Source organism: Carassius auratus, chromosome 49, assembly GCF_003368295.1.
Source record: "Carassius auratus strain Wakin chromosome 49, ASM336829v1, whole genome shotgun sequence".
Classification (NCBI taxonomy): Eukaryota; Metazoa; Chordata; class Actinopteri; order Cypriniformes; family Cyprinidae; genus Carassius; species Carassius auratus.
Genome location: NC_039291.1, coordinates 14,617,399 through 14,632,945, shown reverse-complemented (window position 1 = coordinate 14,632,945; position 15,547 = coordinate 14,617,399). Strand labels below are relative to the sequence as shown.

Below are 15,547 nucleotides of genomic sequence, written 5' to 3'. Positions count from 1 at the left end.
AGGGTAAATTTCAGCTACACAGGACTGAGTGGTAAATGTTTTGACACTGCAATCAAAAGGCATCATTAGTCTTCTCCATCTGACATGCCATGGTATTCATTTCTCCTTTAGAACGCCGATCACTTCCAATGGAGTCTTGAAATTGCCAAAGAGCAGGGCGCATTTAAGTCTGGTATTTAAGAAACATAAAACACAACAAAACACAGCCCAACTCATTTTCCCAGCTGGATATCTCCCAGTGACACATTTTTCCTCGGGTGATGTCAAATTCACATTTTATGTAAATAAAAGTGTGTGGAAAGAAAAAGCCTGCCCTTATCTGTCAACTTTTGACTATTAACCTCGGTGACAGGCTCAGGCAGGTTACTCTTATCTAAATTGAAAAACAGAGTTATTTGAATATTGGAAGGTGAGAAATGCAATATGCTTCTACTGCGGGATCTCACGCATTTGCCCTCTATTGCTCCGCCGAAGAGATAAGACAGTATTTAGCTCAATGTGGACACAGCTTACAAGAACAAAGTGACTGAGGCAAATAATCTGACTCTTTTGAAAACTAAAATTATGCTTGCTTTTAATGGAATATTTTAATGGAGAACAAAGGGATGATGTGATTTCCCCCCCTGGTAAGTGTTATTAGATAGACAGGTCTGTCGGACAGACTTCATAAACTCATTCCAACATCGAACAGTTTTTTATTTGGATATATTTTAAAATGTAATTTGTTTTTGTAATCAAAGCTGAATTTTCAGCATCATTATTCCAGTCTTGAGTGATACTTCAAAAACCATATGCTGTTATGCATTCTAATATTAAATGTTAAAAACATTTTTACATTTTTTTTTTTTTTTTTAGGATAAATAGAATGATTCAGAAGAACAGCATTTTTAAAAATGTTTTGTAACTTTATAATTAGGCTGTCAAATGATTACAATTTTTAAACAAATTAATCAGAATTTTCAGTATTAATTACTATTTGCAATTACACCTGAATCCTAACCATTTTTTTTCTGAAATGCATACCAAAAGATAAGTAACAGGACACAGATACATCATTTTCATGTATTTATTCATCAATATGTGGTTCATCTTTTCTGAATTTCAAAAGTTTAACATTTACTTAGATCAAATTTACCTGAGCACTATATTAAACCATGCCATTTAACTACAGATAGTGTAAGAGTTTTAGGTGAACCAGTGGTTAAATATAGCCACGTATCTATGAAATTATGCATAGAGAAACTCGAAAGAATGGACTCAGAAACACAAACATGTGCCGCCATCACATAAGCAGCACTCTGGGCACTCTTGTTTTTGGGAGGTGTTCATTTGCTCTGCCACAATACTTTAGGATCGATATTTTCACGTTCTGAAGGCTTCAAGTTCCAGTAAAAAGTAAATGCTTTTCCAAACAGCTGTAATTTTCGCTGCATTGAATGTAGGCGTTCTGCGCATGGGCAGTGTGAAACACAGGACGCTATAACAGGAAGAAGCTCCAGCGTATCAACTACCAAAGTGGTCTCTGTTTATCGAGCGTGGCATGAATGTATTTGAGAGTAACTGGGGTAAAACCTTAAGCTTCTTCTGTGTTTTCGTTGCGGCGCTCGCCGCTGTTTTTTACTATCTTGAGAATTCAGAGATCGACGAGACTTTCCTGACCTGAATAATTTGTCACACTGCGCATGCGTGAAATGTGTTAAAAATTTTGACGTAATTAACAACAAACTACTAATTAACGTCGTTAACGCGCTATTTTTGACAGCCCTAATTATAATTGTTTTACTGTCACTTTAATTTAATGCATATTTTCTGAATAAAACAATTCATTTCAATTAAACACACACACATAAACAAACACACTTGAATGGTAGTATATCATGGTTTCTGCATTAAAATTATGTAGCATAAGTATTTTCAACATTGATAATAATCAGTTGAAACCTGTTTCCTGAGCAGTAAATCATCATATTATAATGATTTCTGAAGATCATGTGACACTGAAGACTGGAGGAATGATGCTGAAAATACAGCGGAGCATCACAGGAATAAATTACTGTTTAACATTCACATAAAAACAGTTATTTTCAATTCTAATAATATTTCACAGTACTACTGTTTTTATTGTATTTTAGATCACATAAATTCAACCTTGGTGAGCAGAAGAGACTGCACTAAAAACTTTTAAAAATCAGAATGACAAGTACTGTATATACATACATACATATATATACATGTATATATATACATATATATATATATGTGTGTGTGTGTGTGTGTGTGTGTGTGTGTGTGTGTGTGTGTGTGTGTGAATTTGATTTCTTTATTATTCCTTACTAAAAAAAACTACAACAAAAAAGCAACACTTTCAGTGCTGTAAACTGTGGCAATGATACATTTTAAAATGGGTTAATAATAGAAAATCTAAAATATGAAAAGAAAACGGGTTGCTACTACAAGCAATCAATGAACCGTAAAAAAAAATAACCCAAACACATTTAGTAAGTCTACTAAAGTCTGCGAGCATTGAGAAATATCCCTTTAAACCCAGGCCCCATTAGAGAAAAATGCCCGGCGAGGATGTCTGGAAATTAATTTGGTCATGGGCAAAATGAATAGTGAAATTTTTACACATGCTCATGGGCTGTTTATTTCCTTTCGGGTCTTTGAGGGAAGGCCTGACCTAGTTACAGCAGCAGGATCTCTTCTGCTAGTCTAATCTTCAGAACAGCACAAGACGTCCTCGTGAGACCCGCTGCCTTGTTTCTCTTCTGAGCATCGTCTATAAAGTGAGCCTCAATTGGCGGGAGACTCATAATATTCTGGGCCAGTCATTGTGTGAGACAACTGATGAAATTGGCATTGATATTGTGTCAGATCGCCTTTACTGTGCCTGCGCAATTATGGTAATAGCTGTGACTACATGAGTAAGCCATTTTCAATATAAAGAGAAAACAGGAGGTTAAGAAAGTAGATGATGACGCACTGGCTGGACTAAAAACTGATCGAACCAGACTGCTATGTTTACATATATGAGTTTGTATTTTGTTCATGCAAAACTCACCGCCATGATGCAGCATTTATCTGCTGTTTTCTCGACTATAAGTAACACAATGCTAGTCATAATCTGTGTGTGTGTGTGTGTGTTTAATGCATGTGTTTACCTCCCTTTACCTAAAAAGGTTGTAGCTCAAGCACAGCATGTACACCTAGTACATATTGAGATTTGGGTTATGGCCAACATTACTTCAAATTTTAAAGTAAACCATCCGGGATATTAATTTCAACAAACTGCAGTCTGTGACGCACTAATGTCGAATACTATTTAGGATGGATAGAACGTGAATTGGGATACAACTCATGATATCCTAGTCTCTAGATATGATTCAAAACTCCCCCATGATCCCCCAGCCCCCTCCCCAATACGTACATGTCTCCATGCCCTCGTCATCTTCATCGGGGCTGACCGCGGTCACACGTGGATTGTCGTAAGACTTGTCGATGGCCGCCCGGAAGCTTTCATTGCAGCCCCGCCCCCTGATGATTCTGGGGCGTGGCCTGTGGAACGGGACGTCTCCGTTGAGCGTTACCTCGGCAACAGCTGTCTGGAGGCTCTCCAAGGAACTCGACTTCTTCAGACCCAACGACGGTCCCACATCACGTGTGGAGTTGCCTTGTGGTGGAAGAACAGAGAGAGTAAAAAAAAAAACATGTCAGAAAGAAGAAAAAAAAAATACTGTCTTACTTTTTTTCCTCAATAAATCATTCTCTCTTAATTCACTTCTAGAATTTACACCTCTCACTGAAGACAAATGTGCATATTGGGGCTGCGTTTTAGCACGAAAAAAGTGTGCTAAAATAATATAGAACATATATGGCTCCACTGGATGCAAATTGAGGTTTCAAATAGATTATCTATCTTACATAAGTCTCATTTTTAACTCGAGGTCATTGTTACCTCTTTTTCCAAATGTGTGTGTGCTAGTGTGTGAGGGAAAGAGCGCTTAACTTCTTTCTGTAGTTTAAGGCACTGATGGATGGCCCAAATATGAGGCCCATTATCTTCCCTGTGTGGTCATGGGAGGAGGTGGAGGAGGGAATGTGGAGAACAAGAAGGAGGAAGAGAAAAAGCTTGTAGACTGAACACGCTTTGAGACCCGGCCCGTTCAGATCGAGCAGCGAGTCCTAGCCGAAAACTCCCTCAACTCGTCTGCTTAATGACCTTTTCATGCATTTAATCCACTTGTTCCTCGTTAAGGGTTCCTCACAAAGACACAGTATAGGCCCACACTTTAAACACATGCCAGCACAGAGACTACATTAATCCTGCTTATGAAATCCTGTAGAAAAGACCTCAGTGGAAGCCGATTGGCTTGGCTGCGCGGGTCAGGGATTTGCATTTGTATGTGCGGAGTACAAAATGAATGCTAAATGGGAATAAAATGGGCTTTGGAGAGTAAAACAATAGTCTGTCTTATTAACACTCAAGTTTTGAACTGTAATTTACATCATAATGTAATATTTACTAAAATACTAAATATTGCCAATGAAATATTTATGGCCAATAAACATTCTCAGTTGATGTTCAGCTGGATCAGGTGGTCCTGAGCTAATTCTGGACCCTGTGTACGTGTGAATCCGTCATGTGTGTGTTATTGTGTGAGCTGTATGGAACAGACTCAATTGCCACATACTAAAAAATGATCTAAGCCAAATGCATGATTGGATAAAATAGTCTGTGAACCTCTAACAATAAACCTTGATAAATGCCAGCATGCACGACTGGTTTACACACATGCGTGCACAATAGTTTCAGTGATGAATGATACAGCTGCACAGAACATAAAATCTCTCAGATGAACTCTAGATGATGTGAGTCCAGCTGTGCGTGTCTCATCGAAATGTATAGCGCAACTTGTTGGCACATGCACATTCTAACACAATTAGCATGCACATTATACTGTAAATAAACAAACATTAATCGACAGCAGCGCTACGGTTCTTCAGAGCGTAACCGAGGCTGCCGTTTGTTTGAAGGTGTAGCACAAACGTGCCATTTCTCATTCGAAGAACTTCGCATCAGATATTGACGGAAAATGTCTCGGCTATGATGCTGAAAACACAGCCCTCAAACTCTTGTGTTTAACAGGCCCCCCTCTTGGACAGCTGTAGTTATTTTTCCAGTGGCTGCTGTTCAGTGTTTAGATTTGGCTAGTGAGGCGAGACTCGGGCACTGGCTGCTCATGCTGTCAGTGAACGCCTGTTTAAGGGCCTCAAGAACAGTGACCCTGATCCGAGGGTCAGCACTGAGGATTGGTTTGAAATACAGATCAATGACATATAAGAGTGCCCACCAAAAAAAAAAGGAGGAAAAAATCCTACTTAAAATTATTAAATAATATATTATTAGTAACATGCATGAATTTAAATGCATATTGGTTTCACATGGTTTTGAAAAATATATATTTTCATTAAAAAAAATAAATAAATAAATAAATATATATATATATATATATATATATATATATATATATATATATATATATATATATATATATATATATATATATATATATATATAATTGAATGCTACTAACAATGGCATGGGGTATAAAAAACAAATAAAAATTCTGCAATTTGTCCTAAATACACAACATAACAATTTATGTTTTTGCATTTTATTTGCATATTTTATATTATATTGTATTTGCATTATATTTAATATGCATATTTTATTTTTTATAACACAATATCAATATCAATATATATATATACATATTACTATTAAATTAAATTAGTAGATTACAGGACACAAACATAGCATGACATTATTGTCCCAGAGACCGCAGATGCAGGTTCAGGAATATTAAAGTTCCTGGAATTGACGTTTGCCATGCCAGTAGACATTAAAAACTAAATTTCCACGCACAAGAAAATCACATATGGTGGCACTCTGTGTAAACATAGCTGTCTTTCAATATCTCTCCTTCTCGTTTCTCCTTTCAGATGATGCATTGAGGTGGACCCAATGGTTTGGTCCTCCTCCTAAAACATCTTCCCTCCATCTACAGCACGCTGAGATTCCCGATTTGTTTTCAGACGCTAAATGGAGCGTTCCTGCCAGCTGCGGAGCTCACAGCCCATCTTTAGCAGGAAAGACATGAAGCAAAACAGCCATTAGCCTAGCAAAATAAACCTCCAACACCGTAAGAAAACAATTAGAAATCTATTACCTTCCTCTGAAAGAAGAACGGTTTAAACAGTGTTTTAGACATCAGTAAAAGTGGACCGAATGCTTAGAAATGATTCCAGGTGATCTGCGGTGTAGGTCAGCGGTTAGAAGTGTGTGAACCAAACCAGAGCTGACACTGTTAGCATTCTTTCACAACGGGTAGAAGCTTCTGAAGCTGGGGCTCCTTCTGAACCCTACTGATTAACCTTACAAGGGCCAGACCAGTGACCGGCCTCATCCAAGACAAAGAACTAATCAATATTCACGGAATCTGTCTTTTACAGGAAGAGTAAGTTACTGCAAACATACTGCAAGCATTACGAAGTACTATAAGAATAAATAAATAATGTAATGTAAAAAATAATAGTAAACGTACGAAAGAAGAGTTTTAAAATAAAAAGTGAAACTTAATGAGGACTGGGACTGCAAGTTTCAAAAATGAAGAAATACGCATTATAAAAGTTAATCATGTGACTTGTGCACTGTGTTTCTGGTTTTCCTGCAAGTCAATCCAAGTTTAGCTGAGGAACAGATTAAAATTGTATGATTCCTAAACCACATTTTCTGCTCCACAGAAGTGAAATGTGCATTTCAGACTGAACTGTCCTTATTAATGAAGCACTCGGACCAGGAAGTGCTCAAGTCCACCAGGACACAATGCAGACCATCTCATCCCACGTCACCTCTCTCCTCTCTCATGAAGCACACTGTATCCGTGCCTGTCTCTGTTATTAATAGAAATGAAAAAGGAAAGAATCCAATACAGCAGACACGCACGTGAACTAATATCGCGCCCCATATGCTGGACAAGCTCTTCAATCAACATGCTCCGAACCGCTTGTGAACACGAGGTTTTCAGAGCTTTACACAAATCTGCTACAGTGAAGTGACTGAGCAGATACAAGCAGAAAACACAAAGGACATCCCTCTCAATCCTGAAATAATCAAACCACATGGCACTGAACCTCCTCTGAGCAAAACACGTCAAGGAACGGAAAACTCATAATTGCGTGTTGTCCATTTTTCCATTTTGATATGCAACCCTCAATGGTTTAAACCAGTGTAATTCTTATCATATCACATACACTATTTTTATTGTCATATTCTCACTGCACACACACACATTCATGATATTGCCATGTTATTACTATTTGTATCTATATCGTAAAGTGCCTTTAATTATCAAAGCCATAAAGGCACCTCGAGCACTTGATTGGTTAAGAGTAATCAGCATTTACGCGATGAATGTGACCACAGTATTGTTGAGATGGCCAGCAGTATTCTCATGAGGGATGCTCAAGGTAACACAGGCCAGCATTTGCGCATGAAAACACAATTCATTGCATGTTATTTATTCAGAAATCTGCTGTTTTATGCATCAACGTAAAAGGGTTATCAGGTTAATATCTAAATATCTCCACAGCAGCAAAGGAGGTTTCATCCTGGTGTGTCCAGAAAGATCGAAGGAGTCCCGGGGTTAGTTCACCCACCATTCCCAAGATCATAAGTGGACCAGAGGATGTCCAGCTTGTCCCTTGCTCCTCTACATTTGTCCTAATTAACTTCTAATGCCGCGAGCCAATCAGTCAAGACGCGGTCATCGGTCTCATTGGCGTAATGATATCAGTGATGCTCAGAACCTGCTCTGCTCAGTCAGCGTCTGACATCACTCACTGTCACTTACAGACAGACCGGCACTTTGAAGGTTGTAAGCTAAGATGTCTTCAGTTTGGTGACTTTATGTTAGCCGATCTTAACCACAAGGGTTTTGATGTTTATTAGGTTGTAAGAACAATAATTAACATTGTTAGTTCATTTTAGCTATTTGATAACCAATGTTAACTAAAGGAACTTTATTAGCAAATTAGCAAAACAATGCCATTAAAGGTTGTTTTTTGATGTCTCTGTAAATAAGGCAAATCAACTTATCTCAAAATACATTAATCTAAAGACCTCTCCACATGATAAGCAAGCATCCTGCACCACTGTGACCTTCACAACAGTGAAAGCAAACAGATGTAAGTAGTTCTGAGCGACATGATTAATACGCAACTCCGCAATTCTTGTCCATCTCTCGTTTCATGGAAATAAAAAGGGTTCGAACAGCGCTTCATGTTGACTTTAATATAGAAAAGCTTTGACTTTTTTGACAGAATGAATGACTCTGAATCTATGGTCTCCATGTATCTCCCAGCATGACTACTGCTCCCCTGTGCTGTAACTAGAAGTCTCTGCTCTGGACGCTTGACATTGATGGATTAATTGCAGTCTGACATTGAGGCTCTTTATTTCAAACAGAACCTCAGCAATCTCTCCTCACACACATGTTTGCATCCATCCATACATACATGCATCCATACACACCTCTGTTTCTTTTCCCATTCCAGCTGCCCTCGGCATAATTAATGTTTTCTTCCATCATATTCCCTCAAGAACAAGCAGCGCGGTTTGCTTTGCCAAAACGTCTCTTTAACACCATGGCACTTCATTTCAATGGGAAAAAAGAAAGCAACACCCTCTCTGATTTGATGGCAATTACTTCAAATGACTTCCTTAACGAGCCCAACGCACACAGTCGTTTAGTTAGATTGATTACTAACAGTTAACAGCTGATAGGAGAGTCATGAAGTCAAAGGGGGGCCGGGCCGTTTGGAAGGATTCTTGCAAGCACAGATTAAACTTGTTCTTGGACTCATTTCCACCGTCACCGGTGGTCTCGCTCTGTTCATTTGTCATTCTAAGATTACTGTGTCTCTGTTCCAAAACCTAGTGAGTCGCCTTGCTGTCTACCGCCTACATAGGGAGCATCTTAATGATCATGGAATCTCATCTCCACACTCACTACTGATTCTAAGAGAGTTAGCATGTTGCTAAGCTAAAAACAAATAAATACTGAATAAAACTGACCATCTATGTTAGATCAGTACTTTAAACGTTTTCTGTATTATTTGTTGTATAATGAAAAAATGGTTGTCTACATTTCTCTCAATTGACTGGAATACAGTTTGACATTAACATGTTGCTTGGCTTAAAATAAATAAATAAAATAAATAAACATTGGACAAATTTTACTATTTTTAATTAGATTAATACTTAAAACAATGTTTAACAGTTTAAAATTTAAAAAGTGTAACAGTTTAAAATTATTTGTTTATTAATTTTGTGTATATATATATATATATATATATATATATATATATATATATATATATATATATATATATTCTCTATACTATTTAGTGTAATGAAACAATGGTAGTCTAGATGTTTCTAAATTGGTTGTAATAGTTTGACATTAGCATGTTGCTAAACTAACAACGAATTGCCTAAACACTGGGTTAAACTGTCCATTTATAAAAAGACAGAAACTTAAAACAATGACTTTCTATATTATTAAATATCTACTGAAACACTACAGTAGCCTACAGTACATCTCTCAACGGTACAGAATCAGTACAGTACAACTGATTCTAATAGTTTGACATTAGCATGTTTCTCAGCTAAAGGCAAATACATACACTGTAAACTCTAAATAAGCTCACAGAACTTTTATTTTCTAACAGATTACACAAAAACATTTAAGTGATGTTTTTAAATTAAAAATTACATTTCCAGTTGCCTTAAATTATAAGTTATCTTATAAATATTGATATTTCTCAACTTATAATTAGAGAGTAATTCACTCAAAATTTTCTCTATTTCTCAACTCATATAATAAATACACAGAAATGTAGTCTTTTGTTTTCCACCTAACCACAGTGTTGACCTAACCACAGGCTCTACGCTTCACCACAACGGTAACACTACAAAACCAACATAACAGAAACCTTTGTAAATTCTAACATAATACAACATTTAAGTACTAACTTATGTCCCTCTATGTTAATCTTGTGTAAAAACGCACAAAATTACACTTAATTTCGACATTTTTTTTTTCTTTTTTCTGATGCAAAGCATGCTGGGAACTAGAAAATGCAATCATTTTAAGTTCACCTTGATTTTACAGAACTTATTTAAATGAAGTCCAATGAACTTTCATTATTATTTGAGTGCAATTAACTCATTTCATTTGATTAATTTCACTGTTCAGTTTTACAGTGTTCTAAAACATAAATTAAAATATATATTTTTTTATTACACAGAAACGTGAAGTGATGTTCTTCTACACTGTAACTAATCAAATATTATAACTGTAATCTATGTATCTCTTGATTGAGTTTGACATTAGCAGACTGCTAAGCTAAAGGACACACAAATACAAACTAAGTGCACTTTAAAATAGACAGAAACTTGAAACAATGTTTTTTAGTGTTTACTGAAATCTTATATACAGTTCTGTGAACTGATCCTAAAAGACATGTTAGAATAGACAGATTCTATTATACTAATTAGAATAGACACTAATACATACTTGATCAAATTGCCAATTGTTTTAGACAATTAGATTAAATTTAAATGTTTCTTTATACTACTATATAAATATAACGAGTATATACTTTTCTCAAAGGATTATAATAGCGCTTGAATAGCTTACCGCACATAAACACTAGATAAAATAGTGCTTTATATTAAGAATTAAAATAAATATTAGTCAACATTTTTTTTCTCACTCCCAATGCATTCTGGGATTGCTTCCTGCATTGAAGGTTACACACAATGCTGCTTTAGATTTTAAACAAAGTGAAGCAAATATGGATGCAATAGCTGGCGGATTATTAGGTTCTGAAACAGAGCTCCAGAGATTTATCTGAAAAAGTGTTTAAAATCATTTAAAAACACCATTAGAAGTCCACCAAAACATCAGCATGCCCAGACACTCAGAGATCCGGTGTGTTCGTGAGGTTAGTGTTTCTGATCAGTGGCCTTACCTTCGGTCCTCTCTGTGCGGGGAGTGAGGTTAAACTCGTCGGCTACTGTTAGGGAGGCATAAACAATTGTGATTGGTTAATTCAAGACGGTCCGCCATTCTCAGACCCATGCAACTCATTCCATTACAGATCTTACTTGACATTTCCAAAGGCCAAACCAAGAGGCATGCAAATCACTCGGTGAAAGTGAGACACGACGTGAGACAGAGGCAGACGATCGAAGTGGGAAAACCAATGAAATGGTGAGAGAGAAAGAGAGAATTGAATGAATTTTCATGCGAGTTCATTCAGAAGCATTGGGCAGATGCATGTGTTAGGGTGATTTTAGCTGCATCAACCAGGAGTAACCAGTTGCTTTTTGTCCCTCTCAGTCTTATCACACACAGGGTAGAAACCATGAAGGCTGATTTATTTTATTATTCTTTTCTGTAATTTTCCCCATGCTGGCTCTATCAAATCTGTCTTTAGAATGTTACTGAAGATTGTGTTCTTCTAAAAGCCTGAGAGGAGCAAAATATATACTCAACCTGATGGCAGAAAAGCCACTTGAAGAAAATGGCTCATCAGAAGAAAGCACAAGAGATTTGGTGGAATTGAAATGTGTTTCTAATGAGTAGAGAGGAGAGGGCTTGAAATGCTGCTCGGTTGAAATGGCCAGTAATGACGGACGCATCTGTCCTCTCTAAATGCATTTCATTTATTTATTGTGTAAAACTGGGGAAGAAATAAGTAAGTTTCTCAGACTACTGCCTAAGTTCATTAATTACATGTGAAATGCAATGTATTTCTGTGATGCTCCGCTGTATTTTCAGCATCATTCCTCCAGTCTTCAGTGTCACATGATCTTCAGAAATCAGAATAATATGATGATTTACTGCTCAAGAAACATTTCTGATTATTATCAATGCTGAACACAGTTGTGCTGCACAATATTTTTGTTGAAACCATGATGCATTACTTTTTTTTTTCCTTTGAAAAGTTGAAAAGAACAGCATCTATTCGAAATAGAAATATGTTGATATAATTTAAATAACATTAGCTTGCAAAATAGTATTTAAAAAAAGTACTGAGCCCAAACTTTTGAAATAAATAAATATTTAAATTAAATAAATATAAATATTATACCCAAACATTCATTTCACATAAACATAAAAATAATATTTACATAAAATTATTATTATTATTATTATTATTATTATTATTATTATTATTATTATTATTATTATTATTATTTAAAAGATCTCACAGGTGTCCTAACAAAGTAACCATTACATTAATTATTAGTAGTACATAAATAGTACATCAGTACATTAATAGTACTGTTACGTTACGTTATTAAGTATGATCATGATCCATTAAGTGTCAGTAAGTCAGTGCTTTATTAATTCAATTTAATTTGTGACATCTTTAACCCTTTGAGTGTCCAAAAACTTTTTGGGGTTACTTTATATTTGTGTTACAGTACTCTATGTGTTTATGTGTGTACCAATTGAACACCAACAACTCTCATATCCAGAGTCTAACTACAGCTTGATGAGGCACTGAAACGGGTCTCATCTGCTGCCAAAAGACATTCCTTTTGCCTCTTTTTCTCGTTTTTTTAAAGTGCTATATCAGCTTCCACTCAATTCACTTTTGCCAGTGAAGTGTAAAGAGCGGGACGTTGTCTCGAGTGTCTAGTCTGGTCTTGACTGAGCGGGACTTGGTCCGGTCTCAGGAGACTGTGGTCCTGATGTTGGCTGAGGATAAAGAGGATGAAAGCGATGTTTTATCTCCTCCGATTAGCCACGCAGCCATGCGGCAGAAGCTGTGCGTCCCCTGAGACAGACCTGCTTCACCCTCAACAACCCTGACCTGTCCTTGAGTCCCTCAAACCCACCTCAGAGGTGAGCTTTAAGCCTACTTTGAGAGATGTGTGATACGTATGATAGTTAGGAGAGATTTTTTTTTTTTATGTTTAAGGACTCTCTGTGCTCTTTTAAGTTTGTTGTAGCCATTGCTGTGCCTGATATTATTAGCTTTAACGTTAAGCGCTGTGCTAGCTTACACACCCCGGCTCACATACCACGCTGCTGGATTGCGAAGGAACAGGAAGCAGCGAGGCAAGGGACAGGAAGTGGTTTGGGGAGGGCCAGTGTTGAGCGTGAGGTTACCTAGGTCCATACTCTTCGACTTGCGGCTCTTGACGATCTCCAGTTGAGCAGCATCGCTGAACTGTTTGGTCCTCTTTTCTGAAATGCTCTGCCGGCCGAAGCCTTCCCTCTGAAACACACCATCCATATCTGCGTCTGGACAGAGTGTGCTGAAAGACAGGAGAAATATGAAACATTATTTAATAAAATACTCTCCTTTTATTATTTATTAATTGATTGACTGACTCTGATTCTGTCCATTTATTATTCAAAATTATTTATGTTAATTCAAGTAATCATGTTATATTATTTATTATACTGTTTAATAATAATGATGATGATAATGATAATGTAAGCTTATTATTACATTAGTACGTTTTTTTTTTTTTAGTCCTAGAACTTGAATGAAATAATCTTTAGTGCAAATACCCAGAGACACATATTCTAATAATTTAACTGGGTTATTAAATATATGGATGCGGCGTCACACAAAACTAAAGGTTTAGTTACTGATGCCACTGTAGAAATACCCAGAAATATTTTTACTTGTCATTACTTTATTCTTAAAGTCCTTATAATTTAAAAATGAATGTTCATCCATAAAACTTTAAGAACAAATAATGCACTTGAGACTCAAGTTCTCATATTCATATTATCTCATGAGAAACAAAAGGAGGCAAGCGGATACGTCACAGCTTTCCCTGGGATTGAACTGTGTCCAGATCTGTTCCTGTGAGCCTCCTACTTACATCACACTTACAGAAAACCTTTCCTTTAGTCCCTACTTTCCTCTTTAGTGTTTGAAATCACGAATCCTTTTACTCCGAGTGAGTTTATTGCTGTTCATAATGCACTGCAGAACGATAGGAGCTCTGATGCAAATCACAAAAACACGTCTGAACTTTGAGAAAGCATGGGAGCAAGACAAGCTTTAGAGGACCCAAACGACTGAGAGAGAGGTTCAGAGTCTGGATATCAGCGCAGTAACTGTACTAAAGACTGCTGTGGTGTGAAGCGTTTGCTCCACATGTAGATGTGTAGGATGTGTTGTATTAGCGAGGGCAGACGGGTCTGTTGTTGGTATTGATCGTGGTGTTATGATGCTTGAGTAGATGCATGCCGTCTAGCACATATCGACTGAAGACAGAGCTCACCCTATGCTGAAGATAAGGTTAATGTATTCTCAATTCCTTCCGAATTCCCTCATAATTATTTTAGTTCTCTCTCTTCTATCATATTAAACACTACAACTCCTTGACTGACTCAAACATACTGGACTAAAGGCCTGATCTACTTCAAGTGAAACGGTTTCAAACAAGAGCAGAACAAAACTGAGTTAATTCAGGGTTTGAAAACACTGACAAGGTTTATATATATATATATATATATATATATATATATATATATATATATATATATATATATATATATATATATATATATATATATATGTTTAATACTGTAAACATGCCTGCTGTATAAGTGCTACTGTATAAAGCAGTCTTCTGTATAAAGTGCTATAATTAAAAGTGATGTGACGACTGCAGGACTGAACTGCAAACATGGCTATGATCAGATGCTTTCTTAACTGCTGTTTTCTCATCACTGTCATGTTTGTGTTTATTTTGTTATTGAGAGGACAGCACACAGCTTTTTATTTATTTGTTTATTTGTATTGCTTAATTTATAGAAATAAATCAGCCATAAATATTGTCCATTTGACTTTTGTTATTCTGTGGAACACAAAGTAATGTGCTTACAGAAAATGGGAAAAACTAAATCAAATTTCAAAAAGGATGGAAAAGTTCTCATAATTGTAATACATGCAACTTGTGTCAATATCGTGACTCTTCGTTTGATAACTTCGTGTGAGAAATAGATTTTCTATTATACTTTTCAGTTCATTTTTCTATCACTTTATTTAATTTCATCTACCATTCTGTTACATAAGTACATCTTCATAATAATAAAATTAACATAATGGTAAATAAAAAAAATAATAACTTTTTGCATTAAATATTTTTTCAAATTTGCAGAAGTTATGATAAACTAAAAATATCTTAAGCTTTGTTTTCTTTATTGTCTTTTTGAAAGAGACATAAGAAATATCTTTTTGTAACAACACAAGGTTTGTTAAATGATGACGCGTGATGGAGACACTGTCCTCAGTGTTAGGGTGAAAAGCGGTGCATGTGTGTGGGTCGTAGGGAGATATGTTCATCAGAGATGAATCTGAACCCCAGTATGATGGAAACTCCAGAGGCTGGAGTGTGAAGCACATCTGGGAGGTGTTCAGCACACCGCTGTGTGTCTTAATA

General features: G+C 36.3%; 1 protein-coding gene across 4 annotated transcripts in view; it reads right to left on the bottom strand.

Annotated features, from left to right (window-relative positions):
- The window catches only part of pard3aa (par-3 family cell polarity regulator alpha, a), a 408,430-nt gene that overhangs the window by 125,259 nt on the left and 267,624 nt on the right, over positions 1–15,547 (bottom strand). For 2 of the 4 annotated variants that reach the window (XM_026238220.1, XM_026238222.1), the window contains 3 exons: positions 13,251–13,399; positions 11,098–11,142; positions 3,428–3,670 (listed from right to left, as the gene is read on the bottom strand). In XM_026238220.1, coding sequence (XP_026094005.1) covers positions 3,428–3,670; positions 11,098–11,142; positions 13,251–13,399 — 437 coding nt within the window. The remainder of the gene's footprint in view (positions 1–3,427; positions 3,671–11,097; positions 11,143–13,250; positions 13,400–15,547) is intronic. The other 2 variants (XM_026238223.1, XM_026238224.1) reach the window with 1 other exon arrangement.